The sequence below is a fragment of the Rhinopithecus roxellana genome, chromosome 12 (assembly GCF_007565055.1).
Source record: "Rhinopithecus roxellana isolate Shanxi Qingling chromosome 12, ASM756505v1, whole genome shotgun sequence".
NCBI lineage: Eukaryota > Metazoa > Chordata > Mammalia > Primates > Cercopithecidae > Rhinopithecus > Rhinopithecus roxellana.
This window is the reverse complement of record NC_044560.1, coordinates 115,474,684-115,490,194: the sequence shown is the minus strand read 5'-3', so window position 1 is coordinate 115,490,194 and position 15,511 is coordinate 115,474,684. Positions and strand designations below refer to the sequence as shown.

At 61.1% G+C, this 15,511-nt stretch overlaps 2 protein-coding genes across 3 annotated transcripts; both read right to left on the bottom strand.

Annotated features, from left to right (window-relative positions):
- Positions 1–113: 113 nt before the first annotated feature.
- NAT14 (N-acetyltransferase 14 (putative)) lies at positions 114–10,720 on the bottom strand. 2 transcript variants are annotated; one of them, XM_030913236.1, is made up of 3 exons: positions 10,658–10,720; positions 1,924–2,043; positions 114–1,270 (listed from the first exon to the last, which is right to left on the bottom strand). In XM_030913236.1, exons 2-3 carry the CDS (start codon positions 1,993–1,995, stop codon positions 722–724), a joined length of 621 nt encoding a protein of 206 aa, XP_030769096.1. In that variant the 5' UTR covers positions 1,996–2,043; positions 10,658–10,720; the 3' UTR covers positions 114–721. The 2 variants fall into 2 exon arrangements, with proteins under 2 accessions (XP_030769096.1, XP_010377498.2); XM_010379196.2 differs by lacking the exon at positions 10,658–10,720 and adding an exon at positions 2,445–3,026.
- On the bottom strand, positions 3,161–10,961 carry ZNF628 (zinc finger protein 628). The gene is made up of 3 exons (XM_030942351.1): positions 10,885–10,961; positions 10,658–10,818; positions 3,161–6,460 (listed from the first exon to the last, which is right to left on the bottom strand). Exons 1-3 carry the CDS (start codon positions 10,959–10,961, stop codon positions 3,276–3,278), a joined length of 3,423 nt encoding a protein of 1,140 aa, XP_030798211.1. The 3' UTR covers positions 3,161–3,275.
- Positions 10,962–15,511: the final 4,550 nt, after the last annotated feature.

Genomic DNA, 15,511 nt, shown 5'->3' with positions numbered 1-15,511 from the left:
CAGCACCGCCCCCAACAATTCATGTTAACTGGGGAAAGGAGGAGCCAGACAGAAATGGGCGGGGGGTGTCCGGAGACAGACTGGGAAAGGCATCAGAGATGAGGCAGGCACATAGCAGTTTCGGGCTTTATTAACAAACGGTGTAAAAAACCAGACGGGTCTGGGGGAAGGGACAGCGCTGCCCATCTCAGCTCTCGACTGACCTTCCCGGGGAGGGGCCAGGCCTGGCAGCCCTGTGCACCGCGCCCGCTAAGCAGTCCACCTTGTCCCCTCCAAGCACAGGCATCTGACCCAATCCGGGTTCCAGGGAGGCGGAGTCGCAAACCCTAACTCTAGGGCATATTCTGCTGGGCCTCCTCTCCCCCTCCCCAAATAGCTCTCCCAGGCTTGGGGCACAGACAGCACAGGCTGTGCAGACATCCACCGGGGAGATTTCTCAGTGCAGACAGAGCTGAGGTAGGGGTTTTGGAGAGGCTGACCTTGAGAGGCCCCTGAGGGCCAGGAGGGAAAAGGAGTCATTTCACTCTTAGAAGCTCAAACACTACAGACCTCACACTGCCGACGGCCGGGCAGAGGCCAGGCTCCTCCCCTCGGCAGGCCTCTGTTTCTGGGCCCTGGGTGGCTGAGGACTCACTGAGGGAGAGCACGTAAAAGTACCTGCACACAGTAGGTGCTCTTCAGGTGCTGGCGCCCCTCCCTCCTTCCCTGCCCTGGCTGTCCGTCACAGGTCTTTGCTGAATTCCCTCACCAGCGTGTAGCCCAGGCAGCCCCAGCCTCCCTCGGCCTGGTAGCCGCAGCCCTCCAGCATCCCCGCCACCCCCCAGGCAGCCACAGCCACGGGGACCACGAGCCGGGCCCGGGGCTCCCCCATGCCCCCAGCCCAGGCCCGAGCCCGGGCCTCCGCGAAGGCCAGCAGCCTCCTGCCCACGCCCCGGCGGCGGTGCCAGCGAGAGACAGACAGGCGGGTGACCCGGGCCCCGTCCCCTGCGTTCGTGCCAGGGGCCAGGGCCAGGACCCCACACACGTCACCAGAGCCCCGCACGGCCACCCAGGGCCCCCCCAGGCCACCCGGTGGAGGCAATGAGCCCCATCGGGCCCGCAGGCCCAGCTTCACGGCAGCCACAGCCAGGAACACCGGCAGGAGGAGGGCCAGGGCGAAGGAAGCCAGAACAAAGCGCAGGCCGCTGCTGGCCGCTGCCAGGAGGAGCAGGGCCGGTGGCCGTGTCAAGGCATGGAGGGCCACGCGGTTTTCCGTGTCCTTCACGCCGGCCTGTGGGCAGGAGGGGTGGCTCAGCCATCCAAAACGCTTAGGCCTCCTGGACAAAGAGAGATAGACCCTGCCGGGGCGGGGCGAGGGCTCCCAAATGGGAAGGGAAGGCAGTATAGTCCGATGGTCACCAGTGTGGCACGCTGGGTATGGAGTGAATGAACGAGAGTGAATGATGGATGGAAGAATGAATCAGGAGCTGTGGGGGCACTCAATTCAGTAGCAATGCCGCAGTGAGGCGCCAGGGAAGTAAGGACAGGGAGCGTGCCTCAGGCTGGAGTGGAGGCTGGAGGGGGGCTGCTAGGCTAGACTGGGGGGCTGGCTGTGCTTTGAAGAGTTGGGGTCGGAGGCACAGAGCTGGCTGTTGTGCTGGAGTGCCGGGCCGACTGGAGATGGGAGACTAGGGAGGGCGATGGTGCTGGGGTCCCAATAGGGCTGGGGGGTGAGTCCCCAGCTGCCACACCTGCTGCGGTTTTCAGCAGCACCTGGAGCTGCCGAACACCTTCCCAACCCCCAGTGCAGCTGAGGATCAGGAAGAAAAGATCCCGCTCCAGGGGTTCAGGCTGGCTCAGGTGGGTGGGAGGGGGTGGCTGAATCCACTTGCAATGCCCCCCACTCCAGCCACTCCCAGGCCCCCTGGGGCCCCTGCCTCTCACCTTCAGTATCTCCAGCACCAGGGGCTTCTCATCCTCCCTCATCTCCCGCACTGACAGGTGGCTGGGGGCCATGGCAGCCCCCAGGCCCCCGCCCCCCAGAAGGGAGCTGGCGTCGTGCACCTGGTGAGAACACAAGCAGGTCAGCGCCAGGGGGGCACCTCTGTCCCCAAAGCCCCCCGAGGGGTGGGGAGCAGCAGCAGCAGCACTTCCCCGACCAGGACAATGAGAGCCCTTGGAACCCACAAGCGAGGATCTGGACAGGACAGGCGCCCCCCACAATACTCAGCGACCTTGCTAGTCTCCTGGGATCCCCCTCCCCCGTTTTACTCAGCGATCTACACTCCTAAACACGCTGTGGACGCCCACACTTTGCAGCACGGGGCTCCCTCCCAGGCACGGAGCCACGAGCCCCCTCCCCACATGCCAGAGAACGGACCACGCTCGCTCCGCCCCGGTCCCCAGCGCCCCCTCCCCGACAGTCGTCCCCGTCCCGCGCCACAAGAACAAGGACCCGCAAGCACCTGCACGGGTCGCCTTTGGTCCTTTGAAAAGGTTTCGGGAGCGGGTCTGGAGGGGGTCGCCGGCGGAAGTGACGTCAGACCGCGCGCGCTGGGGACGGGGCGTTGCCCGCTGCGGGTCGTAGCAACCGTTGCTAAGCTCCCCGGAGGGCGGGCGGGGAGCAGTGACCCTGCGGCGGGCCGGGAGGTGACCTCTCCTGTCCCTAGAGAAGGAGCAACGGGGAAAGGGGACCTGGGGAAAAACGGGAGCGGGCGCCGGCAGGAGACGGACGCCGAGCTGGGGACCAGCGTGAGCTCCAGTCCCACGTTCCCTCGTTGCTGAGCAACCTGAGCGCCGGGCAGCGATGCCCGCGGGTGGATTCTCCTGGGTGCCGCGCTCAGCATCCCCCAGCCCAGCGGCGCCCGACCCCCCATCCCCAGGGACCCCATTCCACCCACGGGGCGCCCGGGCTCGCAGGGCCCTCCCGCATAAAGATCCCCCTATTTCTCAGACGAGGGGGGCAGCAGGGCGACCTACAGTGAACAAGTGGCACTCCCTGGAGTCAGATGCCACCACCTCCCCACTATAATGACCCCTACGTCTTTTGGTTTCAGGACAGGGGAACTGAGCCCCACGTAGTGGCTGGCCCTAGGACGCAAGTGTTAAGACTCCACGCGCCCAGGCGGGGGCCAGGACCATGACTTTGCCCCCTTCCCTCCTCTCAGGAAAACAGAACACAGGCGGGGAGACTCGGGTCTTTATTAGGCAAGCCCAGCCTGCAGCACCCCGCCGCGCCCTGCCTGGCAGTGAGTCGGGGTCTCTGTGTGGGGCGGGAGGAGAATCACTGGCTCTTCTCAAAACGTGTGCACCAGCTGGACTGCGGGTAGAGTCTGGACAATCTGGATGGAGGGCAGGCCCTGAGGGGTCATAACACCAGGCCCAGTTCCTGCGGGGACCACTTGTACCATCTGGGAGGCTGGAGCCGCGGGGAGCCCCGCGGAGCCCGAGGCTGGGCCTGACGGCGGTGGGGCTAGGAGCTGCAGCGTGGCGGCGCCTCCTCCAGTGTTGCTGCTGTCCAGCAGCTCAGTGGCTGGGGCGCTGCGGATGATGAGGAGTTTCTGTCCGGGTGCGCCGGTGGCAGGCGGCTCCGTCAGCCCAGGGGGAAGAGTTTCTACCTCCTGTACGCAGAGCCGGGTTTGCTCGCCATCGGCCCCGCTCAGCACCAGCACGCTCTGCAAGCCCTCGTCCGTCTGGAGTGTCTCAAAGAGGACATCCTGGACCACACCGGTGCTGGCCTCACCATCCCCCGCCTCCCCGGGGCCGGGGCCCGTGAGCAACTCCTCAGCTGCCCCGCTCTGAACAACCAGCAGGTTGGGCGCCTCAGTAGCCACAGCTCCCCCACTGGAATTGGAGAGCTGGCTGGCCACAGGCTGGAGCTGGACCGTGGTCACCTCCTGTGCTGGCTGGAGCTGGACCGTGGTTACTTCCTGTGCTGGCTGGAGCTGGACCGTGGTCACCTCCTGTGCTGGCTGGAGCTGGACCGTGGTTACTTCTGGGGCTGGCCGGAGGGACTGGAGCTGCACCCCACTCCTTTCCTGTGGCCCTGCCTCCCCACCCCCTACATTTTGCAGAACGATGAGGCTCTGCGCTGCCCCGCTGGCCCCTGCGCTGGCCGCTCCCTGCACCCCTAGACCCCCAGGGCCTGGCAGCCAGACAACTCCCGCCCCCTGGCCCGCTTTCCCCACTGCCCGCGGGCCCTGCCTTGCACGGCCGCTCCCAGCCCCAGCACTGGAGGAGGACAGCAGGATGAGCTTGGGAGGTGCGGGAGGGGGCGGAGGTGTAGGGGGTTGCACGCTGCTAGGGATCAGCTGGAGGCCCTGGGCAGTTTGCACCAGGAGGAACGTCTGAGAGTTGGGCGCTGCTGGCCCCAAGCTCGGGGCCTGGGCCGTGCCCCCCGCTACCTCGAGGGAGAGCGTGGCCTGGAGGTGGGGCAGGACATGGACATCTTGGGTGGCTGGCGGGGCCCGGGCAGCAGCCAGTGGAGCAGGGGGCTGGGAGCCTGCGGCGGGGGCTGTGGTGCTGGGAGCCGTGTTGGCCGGGGCGTGCGTCCTCAGGTGCCGCTGCAGGTAGGCGGCCATAACGAAGCCGCGACCGCAGATGGGGCAGGTGAAGGGGCGCTCGGCTGAGTGCGTGCGCTGGTGCAGCAGCAGGTTGGAGGAGTGGGTGAAGGTCTTGGGGCAGAGCGGACAGCGGAAGGGCCGCTCGCCCGTGTGCACACGCTGGTGCTGCCGCAGGTTGGAGGTCTGCGCGAAGCTCTTGCCGCAGACACCGCAGGCGTGGGGTCTCTCGCCAGTGTGCACGTGGCGGTGGCGACGCAGGCACGACGTGTTGCGGAAGGCCTTGCCACACTCCCCGCAGGCGTAGGGCCGCTCGCCCGAGTGCAGCCGCAGGTGGTACTGGTAGTGGGACGACCATTTGAAGGTGAGGCCACACTGGCCACAGGTGAAGGCCCGCAGGCCGGTGTGCACGCGCTGGTGGATAGCCAGCAGGGAGGAGCGCTTGAAGGCCTTGCCGCACTCGCCGCACTGGTAGGGCCGCTCGCCCGTGTGGTCCCGCAGGTGGTAGCGCAGCCCGGAGGAGCCCTTGAAGGCCTTGCCGCACTCGGCACATTTGTAGGGCCGCTCCGCAGACGCGGGGGCGGACGGGGGTGGTGGCGGGGCGGGGGCGGCAGGCGCCAGCGGTTCCTGGGGGCAGGTCACCTCGGCGGCCTCAGCCTGCGGAGGCGGGCGCCCGGCCGCCGCCTCTTCCACGTGGCACTGCTGATGAGCCAGGAGGCTGGCCAGCTGCGGGAAGGAGCCGTCGCAGCTGCCGCAGCGGAACGCTTGCCCGCCGGCAGTCCCGTGGCTGTGCTGGTGGCGGGAGAGCCCGGCCACCGTCCGGAAGGACTTGCCGCAGGGCAGACAGGCAAAGCCAGGGGCGGGGGCGGCGGCAGGAGGAGGGGGCTGCGGCAGAGGGGACGGTGGCTGGTCGGCCTTGGGCGCCTCGGCGGGTGCGTCCTGGTGCTGGGGCGCCGCCTCCGGCCCGGGGCACGGCTGGTGCTCCAGGAGCAGCTCCTCGCTGCTGAATCCCTGCTCGCAGCCATCGCAGCGGTACACCAGCTCCACCGTGGTCTCCGCTGCCGCCAAAAAGAGCTCGGGCACCACGGGCGGGGGCGGCGGGGCGGGGGGCGCGGGCGGGCTATGGGGCTGGAGGTGCCGCTGCAGGTAGGCATCGCACACGAAGACCTTGCCGCCACCACCGCTGGGCTCCCGGGGCTGGGGGGGCGGGGCCGCGGGGGCGGCACCCGGGGCGGGAGCAGGGGCGGCGCCGTGGGTGCGCTGGTGCAGCAGCAGGTTGGAGGAGTGGGTGAAGGTCTTGGGGCAGAGCGGGCAGCGGAAGGGCCGCTCGCCCGTGTGCACACGCTGGTGCTGCCGCAGGTTGGTGCTCTGCGTGAAGCTCTTGCCGCAGACGCCACAGGTGTAGGGCCGCTCGCCAGTGTGCACGTGGCGGTGGCGCCGCAGGCTGGACGAGTTCTTGAAGGCCTTGGGGCAGTCCGGGCACGGGTAGGGGCGCTCGCCTGTGTGCTGTCTTAGGTGGTACTGGTAGTGGGACGACCACTTGAAGGCCAGGCCGCACTGGCCGCAGATGAAGGCCCGCAGGCCGGTGTGCACGCTGCGGTGGATCTGCAGCAGGGAGGAACGCTTGAAGGCCTTGGGGCAGTCGGGGCACTGGTAGGGCCGCTCGCCTGTGTGGCCTCGCTGGTGGTAGAGCAGGGCCGAGGAGCCCTTGAAGGCCTTGGGGCAGTCTGGGCACTTGTAGGGCCGCTCGCCTGTGTGCGTGCGCTGGTGGTGCAGAAGCCGGGACGACCACCGGAATGACTTGCCACACTCCCCACACTCGTACTGGGCTGCCGGGGCAGGGGCCGCAGGGCCTGGCTTCTCCCCGGCCCCCTCCGCAGTAGAGGCCGGGGCCATGTCCGCGTGGGAGCCAACCATCACACCTGGGGGAGGGATTCCGGGTCAGAGGCTCACCCCCGCACTGGGTCATCTCAACCCCAAACCCACACACTACCTCCCCAGGTCACCCCCTTTGCAGGGGACCTTCCTTAGGATTAGGGTTTCCAGTGGTCCCAGTTTGCTTGGAACTTGAGCAGGTGCCAGCGATGCTGGACTTTCAGTGCTGAAATGGAAACTCCCCAGCAAATTGGTGGTCACCCTCCTTAGGAGGCTGGCCAGGTCTGAGAAGGCGGGGCCCCGCCTTCAAGTCAGCAAGCGCTGCCTTTAGGAGCCTGCTCACTCCCTCTACAGACCGGCAGGTCCCTGAAGACCACACACACAGGGGTTCTCCTGGCTCTGCTCCTTGCTGCTCTCCCTCTAAGACTTTATCCTCCGCCTCGGCCTCCACACTCCTCCCACTGCCATACCCTAAACTTTTTCCTGCTAACTAAATCCTCCTCATGGGGCCAGACACGGTGGCTCACGCCTGTAATCAATTCTAGCACTTTGAGAGGCCAAGGCAGGCAGATCACCTGAGATCAGGAATTTGAGACCAGCCTGGCCAATGTGATGAAACCCTGTCTCTACTAAAAATACAAAAATGAGCCCAGCGTGGTGGCGGGTGCCTGTAATCCCAGCTACTCAGGAGGCTGAGGCAGGATAACTGCTTGAATACAGGAGGTGGAGGTTGCAGTGTGAGCTGAGATCATGCCATTGCACTCCAGCCTAGGCAATAGAGAGCGATTCCGTCTCAAAAAAAAAAAAAACTGTCCTCATGGTCTGAGTCTGGAACAATCTACTTCCCACCACCGCAAAGCCTTCTAGGTCACTCCCGCTTGGTGCTTCAACTCCCAAAATCCTTAGACTGTAGCCCATCCCCATCTACCACTCAGCCCGCCCTGCCTCCTCCAGCCAGCCCACATCCTCACTCCCGCCTGACCCTGCACAAATGCTGCAGGTGGCCATGACAGGCACCCTCTTGCCTGGCCTTGCCTTGCCTGGCCTCGCCTTGCCTGGCCTCAGTCTCACTTTGCCTGGCCTAAGTCTCACTTTGCCTTCATGCCCATGAAATCTGCGGCCCCCTCACCATCACCCTCCCTGGCTCACACTGCATGTCTCTGGTCCATGCACTCCGCAAGTGTGCTTCTTTCTCCTGAAACCTCCAGCCCCTTCCCTCCCCTCCTGTTCTTGGCAGGCAACCCTGTCCTTGATCATGCCTCTGTGAAAATAAAGGTTCGCACATTCTGACCACGACACCAGTGGTTCTCAACTGGGACAAATTGTGCGTCTGACCCAGGGGACATCTGGCAGTGCCTGGAGGCATTCTGGGTTATCTGTTAACTAGAGAGGAAAGTGCTCTCGGCAGCTGGTGGGCGGAGGCCAGGGATGCTGCTCAACACCCTACAATTCACAGGACGGCCCCACAGCCGAGAACAATCCCAGCCACGATGTCAACAGTGCGAGGTCCAGAAACCCTGCATGGTCCTTTCCCACAGGCCTGACCCTGTGCCCATGGACCCTGCCTTCCCACCCACATCCTCCACTTTTCCTCCTCTCCTGGACCATTCCCATCTGCAGAACCAACAATCTATGTCTCCCATCTTTAAAAACCAAAAATCTCTTCACTCCACTTCCCTGTCCAGCTGCGAACTCATTTCTCCATTCCTTCATAGCAGAGCAACTCCAGTGTCAACCCGCTCTTTCCCCGTTCAAACCCCTTCAGTCCTACACTGGTGCCCCCACTCCACCACGGCCTCAGTGGTGCATGGCCCGCAATGGCTCACCTGTCACTGGGTCCGTGGCCCACCTCCCCTTGGCCTCCAGGATACCTCGCTCCCTCGCTGTCCTCCACCTGTCACCCCATCTCAGTCCCCAGCCTGGTTCCTTCTCACCTCCCTGACCTCTAGATATGGGAGCATCGGGGGCTTGGGCACCCCTTGGTCCTCTTCTCTCTGTCCTCTCTCCCTGGGAGCCCCTACCCAGTCTCAGGACTCCACCGTCTACAAACAATGACTCCAGGTCTCCAGCTCTATGAGACCTACCCTCTGAATGCCACACCACCTGCTAGACTGTGCCATCTGAACGACTCGTAGACACCTCAAACTTAACGTGCCCAAAATCTATAGTCTTTTGCTCCTCGCCCCCAACTTCTACTCCATCCATAGCTTCTCCATCTCTGAAAACGGCAGCAGTCTTCTACCTCAGGCCCGAGGCTCCTCGCCTCCTCTCATCACCTCTGTCAGCAGATTCCCCTTCCAGCCGGAACATATCCGGGATCCGGCCGCTTCTCACAGGCCTCCACCTTGATCTGAGGCACTACTGTCTCTCTCCCAGGCAGCTGCAACAGCCTCCCCACGGATCTCCGTGTTTCCACCCGTGCCCTGCCCACCCTTCTGTTCCCAATACAGCAGCTGAAGTGAACCAGTCAACAGGGAGGGCTGGGCATTGCATTCCTGTGCTCAGAAATCTGCCACAGCTCTGGTCTTCGAGCCTGCTGACTTCCTGCAGGCTGCGGCCTGTCCCCTCCCTGACTTGTCCTCCTGCTATCCTCACTGGCCACCTACCCCTGGTCACTCTGGTCACCCAGGATGGCCAGGCAGGCCTGCTCCCACTTCAGGGCACCTGCCTAGAACCGCCCTTCCTTTCCACCTGTGCCCGCTGCTCTCTTTCGCCTCCGAGTCTTCACTGAAATCCACTCTGTGAGAGCTTCCCCGACAGCCTTATTGAAACCTACAATCCCTTCCAACTCCCCATTCCCTTTTCCTGCCTTATTTTTTCCCCCACAGCGATTATCACCTTCACAGCCAGGGATTCTCAGCCTCAGAATGGTCTGTGGGGCCAGACCTGTCCTGTGCACTGTAGGGTGTTGAGCAGCATCCCTGGCCCCTGGCCTTGACCCACTGGACGCCTGACACTGGCCTATGAAGCTCTCCTCTACACTGTCCACAAAGCGCACTCCTGCACCTCCAAGTCTTAGCCGCAATGTCGCCCCAGGGGAGCACCGCTGCCCCCAGATGAGAACCGCTACTATATGACCAGTGTGTGTTTTCTCTTTTATTCTGTCTCACCATGCTAGAATGTCAACGCCGCGAAAATAGGGGCTTCTGTCTGCTTCACTGTTGTATGCCATCCCAGTGCCTTCAATAATGTCTGGCAGAGTGTGTACTCAGTAAACAAGTTTTAAATGAACGAAACCTGGGCATCCCCTTCGGACAAGCTGTAAGAACTTCCTGGTTTTTTTGTTTTGTTTTGTTTTTTGAGACAGGATCTCACTCCGTCACCGAGGCTGGAGTGCAGTGGCGCGATTTCGGCTCACTGCAACCTCCGCCTCCCGGGTTCAAGCGATTCTCCTGCCTCAGCCTCCCGAGTAGCTGGGATGACAGGTGCGTGCCACCACGCCCGGCTAATTTTTGTATTTTTACTAGAGACGGGGTTTCACCATGTTGCCGGGCTGGTCTTGAACTCCTGGTCTCAAGTGATCCGCCCGCCTCGGCCTTCTAAAGTCCTGGCACTACAGGCGTGAGCCACCGCGCCCAGCCAAGAACTTCCTTTTTAAAAGATAAGCGTACCCTTTAATATATAAGCAGGTTAGATTGCGCCATTGCACTCCAGCCTGGGCAACAGACTCCGTCTCCAAAAAAAGAAAAAAAGGAAAAAAAAAAGAACCTACTGATCCTAAGAAGCTGCACGTGCCTTTGAGAAGGCCGAGCATCTCCTTAAACGAGATATCCGTGCCCTGAAACAGCGGGGTCCCATTTAGCAAGAAGAGGGCATCCCCTTTAAAAGGCCGCGCCACACCCTTTCAGCAGGCTGGACTTCCCCTTTAAGGGGATGCTGCCACTGCAGACCCATCTCCACCTTTGTTGAGCTAAACTAGGGATCGTTTTGAAGCAACCAGGACTCAGGAGTTTTTGCTTCAATGTTTGGGAAACGGCCACTGGCCTTTAATGAGATAACCGCCTTTTAAAGGAAGAAATTTGTTTTAAGTCAGAAAGCCTCTGTAAAAATGCAAAGCCTGATCCGCCCTCTCAATGCAGCCCCTTGCCCTTTAAGAGGGCGGAGCCGGCCCAGCGGGCAAAAGTCGGCGGTGAAATAGCGACCTCCCCTTTAAGGTACCCCTTCCGGTTTCACGCTCCCCCCCCCACCCCCAACGTCTCCGCCCTCCGGTCCCTCCCCCCACCCCCACCCCTCCGGTCTCTCACCTGTGGCCCCAATCGGGGGAACGAGGGTGGCAGCCCCAGGACCTTCTCGCGGGGGTCGACGGGAAGGTGGGGCCCCGGCAGCGGCGGTGCAGCTGTGGGGGCCGGGGAGGGGGGGCGGGGGCGCACTCCCTCCCAACGGCCCCCGGCGCGAGGCACCCAACCTTTATCGGCGGCCTCTCGCGCACACAAACCCCGACGTCGCCGTCGGCGCGTCACGACGCACGTACGCCGAGTTCCCGCCCCCGGACCCTCCCATTGGCTGCCCGAGTCCTCGCCGAGGTCGGGCGCAGGCGGTGCGCGGCATCCTGGGAGTTGTAGTTCTCCCAGTTGTGGTCCCCGACTCCAGCTGTCAGGTCTTGGGGGCCCAGGCCCCGGTGAGCCCAAGGCCGGGGACGACCAGCTCGAGACGCGCGGTCGCAAGTTCCCCTTTATTAGTCCCGATTCCCTCTCATCTGCAGAAAAATCCTTCCATGCACCACAGTTGTACAAAACTCCCTCCCATGAAGCGGGCCCCGCCCCCAGGGTGTAATCGCTCCTGCGGGAAACCGAGGCCTGGAGCGCTTCCCGTCCCTCAGTAGAGCCACGTGCTCAGGATTTTCGGGCGTGTGCTTCGTGCATGCTCATCCAGACGCTGCAGAAACCTGGTGCCTGCTGGGCAAAGGTCCTCTCAGGGAGCCTGGAATCCAGAGACCCCTTACGGGGTCTAGGGTTTTCGTGGGAGACCGAGCTGCTCCAGAACCCTTTTCCACACTCAACCCCCCCCAACCCAGCTTTCCAGCCACGCAGGCTTTTCTGAGGGTCATTCAACGCAGTTTCTCAGCCAGAGCAGTAGTGCCATTTGGGATGGACTCATTGCCGTGGGGACTGTCCTATGCACTGTAGGGTGGTGAGCAGTATCCCTGGCCTCCACCCACTAGATGCGGGTAGCATTCCCCAGCCCCGCTCCACACACCCCTTAGGAGAGCTCAGAATATCTCCAGATGGAGATCTTCGCGGTGGCTCACACCTGTAATCCCAGCACTTTGGGAGGCTGAGGCAGGCAGATCACTTGAGGTCAAGAGTTCGAGACCAGCCTGGCCCACATGGTGAAACCCTGACTCTACTAAAAGTACAAAAATTAGCCGGGCACGGTGGCAGGTGCCTGTAATCCCAGCTACTTAGGAGGCTGAGGCAAGAGAATCGCTTAAGCCCAGGAGTTGGAGGTTGCAGTGAGCCAAGATCGTGCCACTGCACTCCAGCCTGGTGACAGAGTGAGACTCCGTGTCAAAACAACAACAACAACAAAAAAGAATAGCTCCAGACATTGCCAAATGTGCACTAGTTGAGAGCCACTGCTCAAAGGCAGTCCGCTCGGCCCGAAGGCCATTCCGTATGCTGTTTCTCAGGCCAGAAGGCCCTCCTGCCCTTAACCCATCCCTGCCCAGCAAGATCCCGCTGGAAAGCCTCCTGTGCTAGGTGGTGTCCCTCTTACATGCTCAGCGACATTTATCTATGTCCCATGACAGCGGGGACCTTTCACGTCTTTGCTGCCCACGTATTCCAGACAACCAGCATGGGCCCTGATGGAGAAGCAGACGGTACTTGTTTGTTGAATGAGTGGATTTTTCCAGCCTCCCACACCGTTTCCCAAGTCCACAAGCAGGCTGGAACTCAGGGCTGATCTGTCTGATGTGGACCCACCCCTACCTTACAGGGTCTTCATGGTGATGTCTCCGTGCATTCGTGCGTGTAAAAACCCCTGGCATCCAGCTCACCCCAAACATTCCTTTCACGTCAGCATTAACCACACAAAGCGGCTGCCATGCGGGGTGGGGACACAGATGGGAATGTGCTGCCCAGCTGGCTGACAGGCCAGGAAAGCCCAGAGGTGCGGATCCCACCTCCATCCCCTTTGCCTCAGGCCATTTGGGTCTCTGCAATAGTGAAAGGGGTCCCCAGCTCAGGCCCCCTCATTTACCTGCCCACCCAGAGGCATTACAAAAGGGATGGGACACCCAGCCTGGGCAGTATAGCAAGACCTCATCTCTACAAAAAATTAGTGGCTGGGCACGGTGGCTCACGCCTGTAAACCCAGCACTTTGGGAGGCTGAGGCAGATGAATCACAAGGTCAGGAGATCCAGACCATCCTGGCTAACATGGTGAAACCCCGTCTCTACTAAAAATACAAAAAATTAACTGGGCGTGGTGGCGGGCGCCTGTAGTCCCAACTACTCGGGAAGCTGAGGCAGGAGAATGGCGTGAACCTGGGAGGTGGAGCTTGCAGTGAGCCGAGATCCGGCCACTGCACTCCAGCCTGGGCAACAGAGCGAGACTCCGTCTAAAAAACAAACAAAGAAAAATTAGCTTCATGTGATAGTACATGCCTGTAGTCCCAGCTACTCAGGAAGCTGAGGTGAGAGGATCGCTTGAGCCTGGGAGGTTAAGGCTGCAGTGAACTGAGATTGCACCACTGCACTCCAGCCTGGGCAATAGAGCGAGACCTTCTCTCAAAAAAAAAAAAAAAAAAGAGAGAGAGAGAGATGGGCGTGGCTAAGACTGGCGCTTACTCTCCATACCATTCTCCACTTTGCAGCCAGAAGGTGAACAAAGGTTTTGAAGTCAATGGTCTCGGGCAACCTGCTGTCCCTGAAAAGGCGGTGTGGATTTAACTGGTTTTCAGAACAGCCTAGCAGCCCCTTGGAGACAGTGACGGGAGGAAACTCAGGCCAGCCTTGTGTCCAGCACTTTCCAGTCCAAGGAGGAGTCTCAGGGACCCAGATGGGGAGGTGGAGTTTTCCCCCAACCCCCCCGGATCCTCTGTGTAGCCCTTCAAGGGATGTCATCAGGTCCCTCATGCTGACAAGTAAACAGAATCAGCTGGGTACAGTGGCTCACGCCTGTAATCCCAGGCCTTTGGGAGGCCGAGGTAGGCGGATCACAAGGTCAGGAGTTCGAGACCAGCCTGGCCAGCATGGTGAAACCCCCTCTGTACTAAAAATACAAAAATCAGCCGGGCATGGTGGCACGTGCCTGTAGTCCCAGCTACTCAGGAAGCTGAGGCAGGAGAATTGCTTGAACCCGGGAGGCGGAGGTTTGCAGTGAGCCAAGATTGTGCCACTGCACTCCAGCCTGGGTAGCAGAGCGAGACTCCGTCTCGAACAAACAAACAAAAACAGAATCAAATAGCCAAAGACATGGATAAGATCACACAGAATCCTCAGCTGCAGCTGTTCCAGGCCCAGCAGCGCTCCCACCCACAGTCCAGACTGGGGCTCCACCCCAGGTCCTGTCCTGGGAGCTGGGGTCATAGCAATGTGGAGGGGAAAAGCCAGTAAAAAACCTCACCGTCTCAGTGAGCTCACAAAACCTCCCAGGGCATGCAGTGGGAATCAAGAAGACAGACTACCCACTGCACAGTGCTGTGGAGAAAGGCCAAGCAGGAGATATGGCTTCAGGGCAGTGAGGGGACCTCCAGAGCCTCAAATGCACAACCAAGCAGTTGCCCAGATGCGCACCCCTGCACCCCTGCAGGTCCCAGATGTTTCTGTTTCTAGCCAACAACACCAGGTGTTTTGGGGGCATGGTTTCCCCCACCCCAACTAGATCAGGCTCCTTGTCCAGCCTCAGACTCTGAGCCCTGCCGCCTGCCAGCCAGGTAAACCATTTAGCCTTTCTAGGTACCCACCCTTCCCTGGGGACAGGGCTGTCACTCCTGCCCAGAGGCCCTGCACTTGGGAGGTTCTTCTCCATCCACCCCGATCCCAGGAGGATCAGCCGAAGGCTTTAGAAGGAACCTGCCACTCGCCTTCCCTCCCTCTCTAGAAAGTGGGGTCAGGGGCTAGAGAAGGTATCTGGAGTAATGACTGGATTCCCAGGGCCAGAGACTAAAAATAAAACGTCCTTTTTCAAACAAGTCGAGTAAGGAACCAGAGATGCATTTTAGACCAAAGGCAGAGTGGATGGGCCAAGAGAGTCACTGGTTGTCGGCCATCCCCAGGGACAGGGGACCCAGGGGGCAGGCCCATGCCTCCCACAGGCTTAAGAGGCTCCCTTCTTTTTCTTTTGTTTTTGGAAACGGAGTCCCACTCTATTGCTCAGGCTGGAGAACAATGGCACGATCTTGGCTCACTGCAACCTCGGCCTCCCAGGTTCAAATGATTCTCCTGCCTCAGCCTCCTGAGTAGCTCAGATTACAGGCATTTGCCACCATACCCAGCTAATCTGGCTGGTCTTGAACTCCTGACCTCAGGTGATCCACCTGCCTCGGCCTCCCAAAGTGTTCGGATTAAAGGCGCGGGCCACGGTGCCCGGCCAGGATGCTCGTCCCTTCTGACGTCTCTTAAGGCGCCTGTGGCAGCCCCAGCAGGCCCCGAGCTAATGGGCCTTTCCACTCAGAAGGGGTGCGATCCCCGTTTCACAGCGGGGTAAGGCAAGGCCATCTGAAGTCTCATGGCCAAACCACAGAACCAGGAAGTAATGTAGTGTCCGGTCACCAGGAAGTAATTCCTGCAACCCGGAAGTGGTTGGACCAGGAATGTGCCCAACCCCAGAGTCCACCGACTTCCAAGGCCTATTGAGCAGGTCTCACTGCACGGTCAGGCACTCATGGAGGCTGCCCAGGACATGGGAGCCAGGGGAGACTCCTCACACAGCCTGGGGGAAGCCAGGGCAGACTCCCTGGAGGAAGTAACAATACACAGGGTTCCATCGGCAGAGGTAAAACATTCCTCTAAGTGCAAAAACAGACAGAGACAGATCCATGCTAAATTTCCTCCCTAAGAGTGGCTGCCACCTTCTACGATGACCCCCAGGGACCCGTGCCTTTATGTGAGTGCCTTTGCATTATGTGGATGTGATGGTTATGCGATATGGTG